The sequence below is a fragment of the Pygocentrus nattereri genome, chromosome 1, assembly GCF_015220715.1.
Source record: "Pygocentrus nattereri isolate fPygNat1 chromosome 1, fPygNat1.pri, whole genome shotgun sequence".
Lineage (NCBI taxonomy): Eukaryota > Metazoa > Chordata > Actinopteri > Characiformes > Serrasalmidae > Pygocentrus > Pygocentrus nattereri.
Genome location: NC_051211.1, coordinates 24,576,501 through 24,588,507, shown reverse-complemented (window position 1 = coordinate 24,588,507; position 12,007 = coordinate 24,576,501). Strand labels below are relative to the sequence as shown.

At 37.9% G+C, this 12,007-nt stretch overlaps 1 protein-coding gene across 1 annotated transcript; it reads left to right on the top strand.

The window, feature by feature from the left end:
* The first annotated feature begins 1,343 nt into the window (after positions 1 to 1,343).
* Positions 1,344 to 11,715, top strand: tpi1a (triosephosphate isomerase 1a). Its single transcript, XM_017708522.2, has 7 exons — positions 1,344 to 1,534; positions 2,807 to 2,930; positions 3,043 to 3,127; positions 4,426 to 4,558; positions 6,069 to 6,154; positions 9,025 to 9,112; positions 10,502 to 11,715. The coding sequence occupies exons 1-7, from the start codon at positions 1,423 to 1,425 to the stop codon at positions 10,618 to 10,620; spliced, it is 747 nt and encodes a 248-aa protein (XP_017564011.1). The 5' UTR covers positions 1,344 to 1,422; the 3' UTR covers positions 10,621 to 11,715.
* The last annotated feature ends 292 nt before the right edge of the window (positions 11,716 to 12,007 follow it).

Genomic DNA, 12,007 nt, shown 5'->3' with positions numbered 1-12,007 from the left:
GAGATGGTCAGTCTCTTGTTCTGAGTACACCAGCAGCATCTTTGTTTGAATTGCAAATGTTCTTTTTTCCTTTTCACTGTTAAAAATGAGAGGTCAGCTCAACTTAATAATATAGTAGCTGATTGCATGGCTTTTCTTGAATTGACTCAACTTGAGAATACGCAACTCAAACTTCTTAGGTGAGTCAAAATTTTCTTGATTTTTAAGATCTGCGTCTCAGCTAGATAAATAAAACCAACTTGTTTTTATACGCAACTTCCCCACTAGCCTGGATTTTTTCCATCACACAATGCTGTTAGACATTTTTCCTCTTGGGCGCACACTTATGGATGGCTATGGCATCACTGGGGCTCAAATTCACAACCTCTGCTGCACCACTCAGGAACACATAAAACAACTCAGATTTTTCTACAATTGCTTAATACTCTGGAAAAAAATATGCGTTGTTTTAACTTTAAAGCTTGGCATCATCTCATATGGTGCAACTGTCTAATAATTCATCCCAACATCAGGAGATTGTGAGCTTGAATCACAGCAATACCATAGCTGTCCATATCCGGAAGCCCAAGAGGAAATGATGCCAGATGGGACTGAGGGTAGATGGAGTGCCAGCTACTGGGGAAAATGAGCAGTTTATCTTTTTACGGCATTTTTAAAAAAAAAAACTAACTGAGATGCAGGCCTAGAAACAGGAGATGGGAACAATTCTGACTTTTTTTTATCTATATAGATACTTCTTGACAAGGGTATCACTAAAGTTCTTTTATTATCACACTGTCAAGCTTGTAAAAATACAAGAACAATTTTTTGGTGCTATACAGAACCATTTTCAAAAAAGGCTGTATATAGAACCATATATAACACATTCTCCATCAGTCTAAAGAACCATTTCATCATGCAAAGAATCCTTTAATCCGGCAATGGGTTCTTTCTTTAAGTGTTCGTGGCTCTATGTAAAACAATGGTCTTCACTTAAGAACATTTGAACCGACTTTCATTAAAAGTCTTCATGACTCTCTAGTTTGATTTCTTATTAAGTGGGCAGCTGAATTCTGCTTAAATATAATTTAATTTCCTGCACTGCTGTTTGATGCCAAAGTACATAAGTCTGGAAATGATATTTCACGCTTTTATTACGCAAGTTGTCCACCCGGTGGACCGACAATGATAGACGTTGAGATGGCAAGAAACGGGCCTATAGCAAAGCAAAACGTGATGCGCTTCTTTTATGATTGGTTAATATTTGAATGTCCCGCCTTTACAATTAGAATGACGCTAAGCCTCGACATCATAAGCCAATCATTAAACACATTCGTCACAAGGGGGCGTTAGCCAATCCCGTGGCGTATTTTAAGCCCCGTGTGTTGCTGTGGTAACTGCAGGCCTGGGCTCTTGCTTTATTTACTCTAACGGTTTGCAGACATGTCGGCCAGGAGATTCTTCGTTGGAGGAAACTGGAAAATGAATGGCGACAAGGAGAGTCTTGGCGAACTTATAACGATGCTGAACACGGCCAGTCTCCACGATGAAACAGGTAGTTATCTTTTAGCTACATGCAGTAAGCCTCCTTGCGTATGCTGCAGCACCTGCCCTGATACGCTGAAAAACAACTGAAAAACGGATGAAGACGGTGAGGTGACTGACCGCGCTGCAGTCACTGAGCAGTCCGGCAGGGCCGTTTTGACATTGGATAGTGACTCAACATCACAGATGCTCAGTCTGAGAACGCTTGACCGCTCGCTTTATGAATTGCTATGTACGAATAAATGTCCCATCCTGGTGCTGGAGAGTTGTTGTTTTGGATTCGAATCCTCCTCATGCACTAAAACATGATGAAGAAACCCCTGTGTTAATTTTAGTCCAGCTAGATTACATAAGCAGTGAGAGATATTACAGGAATTCTGCTAAAACTGTAATGGTGTTTCATTTATCTTCATATATTATCTGTAATGGTGTTTTCCTTGTGTTTCTTAGGTATGCTGAAAAATACTTTAATGGCAAGCTAAAGTAATGGGGCTAAGCCCAAGGAGAATATGTTCAACAACACTGAATTCTGTGAAATAATAATAACCATGTTCATTTGCATTCTGGACTTACACTAGTTGGCCAGAAATATATGGACATCCAACAGTCACATCAATATGTAAAATTTGTTGAAAATCTCGTTCCAGGCTGCCTTTAGTATTAGGACTGGAGAAAAATAACAGATTCTTGCATTGCAAATCTCTCTTGAAATATTTTGAATCAATCCACAAAACATCATAATTAGATTTTTATATAACATTGGAAACTCGTTAAAATGCTAATGAAAGTTAGAAATAGAGTAGTGTTATTTAGATAAAGTCTTTCTATGAAGCAGAAATATTGACATTATGCAAAAACTGCTGTATATCCATGTATTTACAGTTATATGAGTAAAAAATAAGTATATGTTAATTTTTAAATTGATGCTGGAAACACATACTAGAAAAAACAATTCTAACAAAAAACAAAAAGGACTAGAAATGTTGTGAAATATTTAGTTTAAAAATGACATACCTCAGCCAGGAATTGCAAGGATTTTAGGAATTTCACAATCAACAATTACAGTATACACACAAATATTTGGATAGCCCTCATAATTATAGAGTTTTGGTGTTTCAGCTATTTACTATAGAGCTCCAGACCACCTCTTGAATAGTGCCAGTACACACACATGTGTTATATATAATATACACATACATACACACACTTCTGTTCAGCCACATGAATTTCTATATCTATGTGTTGTGTATTTATAAGTTTCATTTTTTATTTTTCTGCACAGAGGTGGTATGTGGAGCCCCCTCTATCTACCTGGATTATGCCAGATCCAACCTGGACCCCAAGATTGGCGTGGCTGCCCAAAACTGCTACAAGGTGGCCAAGGGTGCCTTTACTGGCGAGATCAGGCAAGTTATTTTCATTTTCTTATTTTAATTTTAATCAGTGACACACATGTCAGTCTTTCATGTTAATATAATAATGATACCAACCATTTTTCATAACACCCTGGTGGTGTAGCCCAGCAATGATCAAGGACTGTGGTGTCGACTGGGTGATTCTCGGCCACTCAGAGAGGAGGCATGTCTTTGGTGAATGCGATGAGGTAAAATGTTTCATCAGCTGCAATAAGTATTGTCTAGTTGCGTACATTTTATTTTAGTCTAATTTTTCTAAATTTTCTTTAACGCCTAAACACATCTTTAAATAACTCACCACTGAGACACTTAAGGTAAGGGTGGGAGGTATGTCAAAAATCTAGCATACCTAATACATAATATGTGTTGTTTTTCTCAGGTTAGTAAATAATCTCAGAACAGACAAAATTCACTGGGACAAACATTGGTGCTACATTTTAAAAATCCTACAAAAACAGTTTGTGGTTGATTACAAACTCCCTATGACTGGTCTAAATCTTTATTGGGCTAAATAATCGGGCTAAACACCTCTCACTCGCTGCACAGCCAGAGGTTTGTCCTCCAGTGTTCAGTTCATTTCTGGCTAATTCCAGGTTGTTTAGGTGTTCTTCTGTCACAGCTGCCGACTGAAAAGCTGCTCAGTGGTTATGACAGTTTCTGTATTTTGTTTAGTCTCATCTTCAGAGTCTGACCAATTCGGCTGTAGGTCATTAATGATCTTAAGTGTCCATTTCCTGTTTATGCGCAAAGAAGTAAAAGCGTTCAAATGGCTTGTCAGAGTCGTTGCGTATGGTGTCTCAGCTGTTATTTTGCCATAGAATGTTTTTCAATTAGCATGCGTTGCCGGAACTAACCCTAATCCTAAATAAGTATTTTCTAATCTAATATTAAAGCATATTGTGATGTAATTTTCCACAATAACACATTGTGATAATGCCCTCCCCTACAGTAACTCCAGCACTCAGTTCATACAACCCCAATTCCAGTGAAATTGGGACGTTGTGTAAAACATAAATAAAAACAGAATACAATGATTTGCAAATCCTTTTCAACCGATATTCAACTGAATACACTACAAAGTCAAGATATTTAATGTTCAAACGGATGAACTTTATTGTTTTTTGCAAATATTCACTCATTTTGAATTTGATGCCTGCAACATGTTCCAAAGAAGTTGGGACAGGGGGAACAAAAGACTGGGAAAGATGAGAAATGCTCAAAAAACACCTGTTTGGAACATTCCACAGGTGAACAGGTTCATTGGAAACGGGTGAGTGTCATGATTGGGTATAAAGGGAGCATCCCTGAAAGGCTCAGTCGTTCACAAGCAAGGATGGGGTGAGGTTCACCACTTTGTGAACAACTGCGTGTGAAAATAGTCCAACAGTTTAAGAACAACGATTTGCAAATCATCGTATTCTGTTTTTATTGTAGTTTCCATGTCAGTTTCTCTTTCTGATTTTGTTCAATATGTGATGTTGTGCAGCTGATTGGTCAGAAGGTGGCTCATGCGCTAGAGAGTGGTTTGGGAGTGATTGCATGTATTGGTGAAAAGCTGGAGGAAAGAGAGGCAGGGACCACAGAGGAAGTGGTGTTTGCCCAGACCCAAGTCATCGCAGGTAACAGAGTACAATTTACTGATATTCAGTGTTTGTTAGCCCCATTAGCCTAGCAGCATCAAAACTTTTCAACCAAACATTTCTTGGCTGATTGACTGCATTTAAGTGGAAAATCATGTGTTTTTTTGTTTTGTTTTGTGCGAACTATTTCTTTAAAGTCAACAGTCTGCAATTGCATCTATAAAATAGTGTCTGCTAAATGTAAATGTTTTTAAAGGTGAATTCCACATATATTTCAACATTTCTACATAATAAAATAATTAAAATGAGAAACATAATGATTCGTGACTTTTTTTTATTGCTTCTAAAAGCTCGCTCACTCAGACAATTAGTACATGAAACAGTTATGAATATTACCCGATGCCTGGAACATTGTTTTATGAAAGGTTTGACATATGATTGTGGCCTTTTCTTTTCAAAATATGTTCATAGTGGAGAGGTACATTTAGGGTGTTGTAAGACAGAGTAGTCTCCCTCAAAATAGCCTTTACAACAATTTTAACATTTTCATTATGTATAAAAACATAGAGTAGTAGATTCGCTGGTCATTATGGGCAAAAAATAAAGTGGCTACATTTGAGTTGTAGACATTGCGACCTCCTGTCTCCAGCACTGTAAAGTTATCTTGTCTGTAAGTTTCTCTGGAATGCACCATTTCACATCTGACCACCCTGAATGATGCTGTTTACATCCCCTTTAAGAACTAAATCTTGGACTGATTCAGAACTGTTCAAATAAGCTGTTCTTTTGTAATCCATTGTTCAGTCTGGTGTTCATTTATACCACTTCAGCACAGTAGGTGGTGATATGCCTCTAACATTGGCATCTCACCTATTAAAAGCATAAATGTAAAAACAACTGACCACTTTGCATATCCACACCAGCATAGAGAGCAGGAGCATTTGTCCACAAATAGAGTAACTTTAGAATATATACAAATACATAAATAAACAATACATTATGGTTTAGTGTATGAATGCCATGTATGAATACCAAAATATGACTTAGAAATGCTTGTTATATCTTACTCTATACATATATTTTTTTTAAGTTTATATGTTGTTTTTACTAACAAACCCAGTCTTCCTGCCAAGTGTAATAGTTTTCTTGGCTGCCTAAGGCTTTTGCTCAGTACTATACATGTGATAAATCCTTTGACTAAAAGCACACACTGTAGGTCATGAACGCTGAAATTTAGTTTCTTTTTAACTTGGAAATAAACACCATACTGCATTAGAATAAAAAAATAAATAAATAAAATCATTTCTAGGTCACTGTTCAAATGTAAGCATATTAGGGCCTTTGTGCAAAAAGGTCAGTTTTGGGATTTTCTGAATGTCTTATTCCTTCCAATGAAGCTTGTGTTCAGACGACTCTTTTTTGATCCACTCATCAGATGCTTTTGCATAAAATTGTCCATGCCACCAGTCATTCTGTTTGTATGGAGGCATGCTGGATAATACTGGTGGGAATTTCTTAATGTATGTGTTTTATTTGTGATCCTCTGCAGACAATGTGAGTGACTGGGGTAAAGTGGTGTTGGCATACGAGCCTGTCTGGGCTATTGGCACCGGCAAAACTGCCACACCAGAGCAGGTAGGTATTTATCATCCGAAACATTCCTTTGTTCATATATTCACACACTCTCCACTCTTATTTTGACTTTTAGGTTGAAGTGTGCTTTAGAAATTGAATAAGGCCATACAATGAATATCCTCAACCATTCCCGCATTTTGAAATGTTTTGAAATAGTGATTCATTGTGTTTAATTTGATGGCACTCAAGAATCCATGTATATTGGATGGTGACCAAAAAGAAGACCAGTTGACTAAAAAAGCTGAAAAACACCAGATAGACAAACATACTTGGAGAATCCAAAAGTCTGAATAAGAAACTTGGCAGTAGGATGTCTACTTGTGAAACTACTGAGACAGATCTTATTAAGATGGAGGTCAACAGGTTTGCAGGACATTTAGAGACAAGTTTGTACAGGCTGTGTGGTTTGTTGCATGGATTTTGTGTTTCTGAGAACTTCAGTGGAAGTGGCATGTTGAAATTCTTTACAAGCATGTGCTTGCCTCTTAGTAATCTGCAAAGAACATGTTTATCTTTCAGTGATATTTGAAACAGGATAGTTTGTTGAATTTATCATTATCTAATGGAACGTTAATTTTATGTTGAGGTGTATTTTGTCAATATTCCCTTGGGCCACACACAAAGTACTGTGAACATCCTCTGTTTATTCAATTTCCAGTCAAAAAAAATATTCATGTTCTGGAAACAATTGTAGTTCAAAACAATGATCCAGAGATAATGGGACCCCTAAACAACTGTGTATGGTCTGATAGGCCCCCAAAACTGTCACCATCAGTTCATCATAAACAGTTCTTACTTTTGTTTTTGACAGAGAGGAGAAAATCAAGCTCTACTCTTACTTCAGATCTGAAAAAATCCACAGGTGATTCTGTCCATCCTTTCACTGTGAGAAAGCAATTTAATGCTATGAGTCTGAAAGGATATGTAGCTGTCATGAAGCTGTCATATGAGAAAATGACACAGAAGCTGCTGGTATTCTCAGAACAGTGGACTGGCACCCAGACCTCAGCATTTACTGCAAGTGTTTGGGATTAAGTGTTTATATTAAGAGAAACAGAAAATGCAACCAACTTCTAAGACTGAACTTTGTGTAAAAATATCCCTGCAGATTTCTTTGAAAAGTAAGTCTCCTGAAAAGAGTGGAATCTGTAATGAAGTTAAAAGGTGGACACGTATTAAATACTGAAAAAATGATTATATTAGATTGTTGAGGCTTCTGTGTTATTTAAGCAATAGAACACTCCAGATCATGTGTAATCTTTTAATCAGAACACTCAAGGTTGTGTCTTATTGCGAAATAACATCACAACTGTGATTTGGTCGTAGATTGTCACAGTCGACCAAATCGTCAAAAATCACATTTAGTCTCGTTACTGTACTTGAGTACAGTTTTCCCTGTAACGGTACTTTTTACCGTGTATACAGAGTAGAATTAATTCATAGTACTTTTACTCTTACTTGTTCTCTTTAAATGAAATACTTTTACTTTACTTTTACTTTAACATTACCGAGTAAAAATAAATTATGAGTGTATCAGCTCAGAAACCAATACGAATGGCACACGGTTAAATTTAAAGAACAGCAGCTCTGGCAGGAAAAACACTACGGAGATGTCCAGTGTAGTGGAGAAGGAAAGAGGAGACCTTAACCAGCACACACGAGGGACAGACCGCACCCGAACGGTCATTTAACAATAACTAAAAAATGTTTATCATTAATTTATTATCTTTATTTAGCGGCCAAACACGAAACCTGCTGAGATCTGGTTTCACAGCTCAGCTCCAGCCTGAGGCAGCATTAGCCAAGCTAGCTGATTCAAGCTGAACAGGTACTGTGTTTACGAGTGTCATCTTTCTTTTGTAATGCTTCTGTTTATTAAAGCTAAAATCTGCTGTGCTGAAAAGGTAAAATAACAGCACGGTTAGAACCAATCAGCTTGTGTGGCTGGAACTAACTGTTGTATAATTTCCCTTAAAATGTTTTCCTTTTTTCATAGTGCTAAATAAATAACTGGAAATGACTGGAAATTAAATAAACGAGTGGTCTCCAGAAACATGAACTAACAATGTCAATTTTGTTTTCAAGTGGACTGTAAGCAGCATCACTGCTGTGAATCAGCCAGTGCTGTAGATTGTCACAGCTGTGATGAGGAATGATGTTTTTCATGATAACAGACAGTTTTGTTGTTGTTGTTGTTGTTGTTGTTGTTGTTGTTGTTGTTGTTGTTGTTTTCATACAACAGTTTGAAAAGCAAAGAATCTCTGAACATAATTTAGACTGCACAACCAAAAGTATGTGGATACTCAAACATTACATCCATATGTGCTTGTTGAACATCGCATTACGTTAATATGGAGTTTGTCCCCCCCTTTGCTGTATTACCTCCACTATTTTGGGAGGACTTTTTGATGAGATTTTGTTGTCCATTCAGTCACAACAGCATCAGTGACTTCAGGCATTGATGTTGATCAAAAAGGTCTGTCTTGCAGTCAATATCCCAATTCATCCTAAAGCTGTTTGATAGGGTGCAGGGCTCTGTACACGCCGATCAAGTTTTTCCGCCCCAAATGTGCCAAACTATTCCTTTATGGACCTTACTTTGCACAGGGCCATTTTCCTGCTAGAACAGGAAAGGGCCTTCCCCATTTTTTTACCTCACCACAAAGGTGGGAGTACACAATTTTCTATAATATCTTTGTACGGTGTAGCGTGATGATTTCCCTTTGCTGTGACTAATGGGTAAAACTGCCCCTGGCCTATATTCCATCTTGCAGTTGCCATGCATTCAGTATATTACTGAGTGTAGTACATGTGAATGTTTGTGACCGCTTGTCTGTATCTGATCACTCTCCACCCTCTTTCTGTCCCAGGCCCAGGAAGTGCATGAGAAGCTGAGAGTCTGGATAAGGGAGAATATCTCAGAGGCTGTGGCTGACTCTGTGCGCATCCTCTATGGAGGCAAGTTTGAAACCAACTAAGTGCTTTGCTGTGTTTTATCAGTCCTGCCCTAATTCAGAAAATAGACTACTGATGACAGTGCCAGCTAAGCCACTTGATTTGCTCGGACATTAGAAAACAATCATTTGTGCCTGCATAACACAGCCATTTATACAAACCCAGTCCTAATAATTTGACTTCTCATACTGTTGGGACAGAAAGCAGTGATGCACTTTGACCTGTATTTAAATGAGAACAGTGCAAAAACAAAATCTTTATGTTTCACTTTATTGACTTCATTGTTTTTGTAAATATGTGCTCACTCTGAAATGCTTACTCTGAGATGCTTGATATGTTCAAAAACATCTTAAATAGTTGATGCAGTCATGCTTGGTCTTAAAGTGATATATCAAAGAAAAGGTCTAGTTCTTTATGAGCAAAAATGGATCAAGGCTTGCCACTTTGCAAAAAATGCATCAGCAAAAAATCCAACAGTTTAAAATTAATTGGCTTCATTCACCAATTTCATCCTTTTTCTTAAATTTGTTCTTAAGAAAGGGCCTATGTCAGATTCATGATGTTTGTAAATCACAAAAATTATTTGCACCTTTGTGCTCCTGAGTGTGTGTGTCGGTTTTCTTCTGACCTAAGAATACATTCGAAATTAAAAAAACATTGCTGAATATCAGAATCTTTGGGAAAACTGTGGGTTTTAAGAAGAAATGTCTTCTTAAGAGTGGTTGGTGAATGAGGCCCAATATTCTTCAACAAGTGAATGCAATATTTTTAGGTAGCTTACCCTCTATGAAGCATAATACAATAAAAAATATTCTGGGAGAAATCTGTGCGTAAAAAGCAAGGCTGAAAATCATTGTCAATAATTGAATGCCTCGGACAGTGCTGCATTAAAAGTGGCATTTTTCTGTGATTGATACGAATGCATAGGTTCGGGAATATGACGTACTATAGTAGGAGAACACTATTAATCGCTACGTCCACAAATTCAAGTTAAGACCATTCTATGAACAGTGGAAGTTGTATGTCAACGACATTCAGAAACGCTGTCAACTTCTCTGGGTTCATGCTCATCTGTAATGGACAGATGCACAGTGGAAACGTGTATAATGGTCTGATGAGTCAAACTTTGAGATGTTTATGGAAATAATGGACATCATGTTCTCTGGGCCAAAGAAGTAAAGTACCATTGTTACCAGCATAAAATTTAAAAGTCAGCAACTATCATTGTAAGGGGTTATATTAGTGCCCATTGCATGGGTAACTTGCACATCTGTGAAAGCACCATTACTGCTGTTTGAAGGTACATGGTTACTCATGTTGATTAAGCGTCTGTGTAAAGCATTAACACTTCGTAATGAAACACATTTTTTTTTTCTCTGCTTTTTCTCTTAGGCTCCGTGACAGGGGTTAACTGCAAGGAACTTGCTGGCCAAGCCGATGTTGATGGCTTTTTAGTGGGCGGAGCCTCTCTTAAGCCCGAATTTGTTGACATCATCAACGCGCGGGCATAGAGAAGGTTTCACTGAGTCATGGAATGATCACAGGGTCCAGACGCAGCACAGCCAAGTCGAATCTCTAACCACTTATCCTAGACAAATGGAGGCAGTTGGAGTCTGTAAGTGAGAGTAATGATAATAACTCTACACTGCATACTGGTTGAGTCATAGCTTGAATGGTTTCACTCATTAACATCTCACAGTGTGTTTAAGATGATAAAGACATAAAGGCATCATTGCCCTTAAATGAAGTTCCCTTCTAGCTTCAGCACCTGAACAATCTATATTAGCTTTATGTTTACAAATTGTACTACTTGACCTGCTGAACAGCCGGTTAGGTCCACATAAGAACGTGTTAAATGGTAGTGACGGTATACTTACGCTGTGCACATTGTGCTATTCCCTTTTGAAGACAGGCCCTGCTCCAGAACTCTCCAGAAATGCGTTCTTAATCTTTTCTTTTTATTCATAGTCACTGCTCTTACTAAGGGCTGAGTGACAGCAAAACAGCTTTAACCTTTATGCTTCTTCAAAGCTGGTGCTGCCTGGTAATCCAAGTTCACAATGCACATTCACTTCGAGTGAGGTTAGAAGCAGCACTTTAAAAAATACTTTACTCTCCATCTTCCTGCCCTTTTCTGATGTGAAATGGAAGGAATGAGCTGAAATCACATGGTTTTGAGGCTCTTCCAAAGAGACGAGAGCCAGTCATTATACGTCAGACCTCTCACTCTCGGGCTCCATTTTCCTGCCTGGGTTTCTAGCTGATAATTAGAGCTGACAAGTGAGACTTGAGTGTGTGTGTGTGTGTGTGTTTTTTTTTTTTTTTTTTTTTTTTTTTTTTTTTTCCTCTCTCTCTGTCAGAAGCTTGTAATTACAGTAATTCTGCCCTGGATTGAATGCAGCATGAAATGTATTCCCCCCCCCTGACCTTTTCCATCCATTTGGCTATCAGTAGGACAGGAAGTGTGCACTTCTTTAGACAGTTGGAACTAGACCACTGTATTGTATGAAACTGGAATCGATACTTGAAGTCATATTTCCTCTGCTCTCACCCTTATTCTGTAGCTGAAATAAATTGTATTGTCCACCACAAAAAGATCTGCTTTACTTCAGTCTCTGACTCTAGTGTTTGGATAAATGTTGCTAAGATTTTGTTCTTCGGTCAAAAGCATGAATCCCCCTTCATTTGTAATTGGAATATTTGGTTGCTAAATGTAAATGGTATTTATTTCTTCAGAATTTGGGGTCTGAATGTAGCAGTGGGTGGTAAATTGATGTTCTGAATGAACAACTCTCTGGGTGTGAAAATCTTCTTTGGTGGTGTTGATAACATCTAGCGTATTCTACTGCGGTAGGAATAAAAGGAGAACATTCACAGCCACAGCAGTTGTCAGACATG

Coding starts and splice junctions, on each gene's coding strand:
- tpi1a (XM_017708522.2), top strand. CDS start 1,423: ATGTCGGCCAGGAGATTCTTCGTTGGAGGAAACTGGAAAATGAATGGC. Junction 3,128..4,425: donor TCTTTGGTGAATGCGATGAG/GTAAAATGTTTC, acceptor GATGTTGTGCAG/CTGATTGGTCAGAAGGTGGC. Junction 9,113..10,501: donor TGTGCGCATCCTCTATGGAG/GCAAGTTTGAAA, acceptor TTTTTCTCTTAG/GCTCCGTGACAGGGGTTAAC.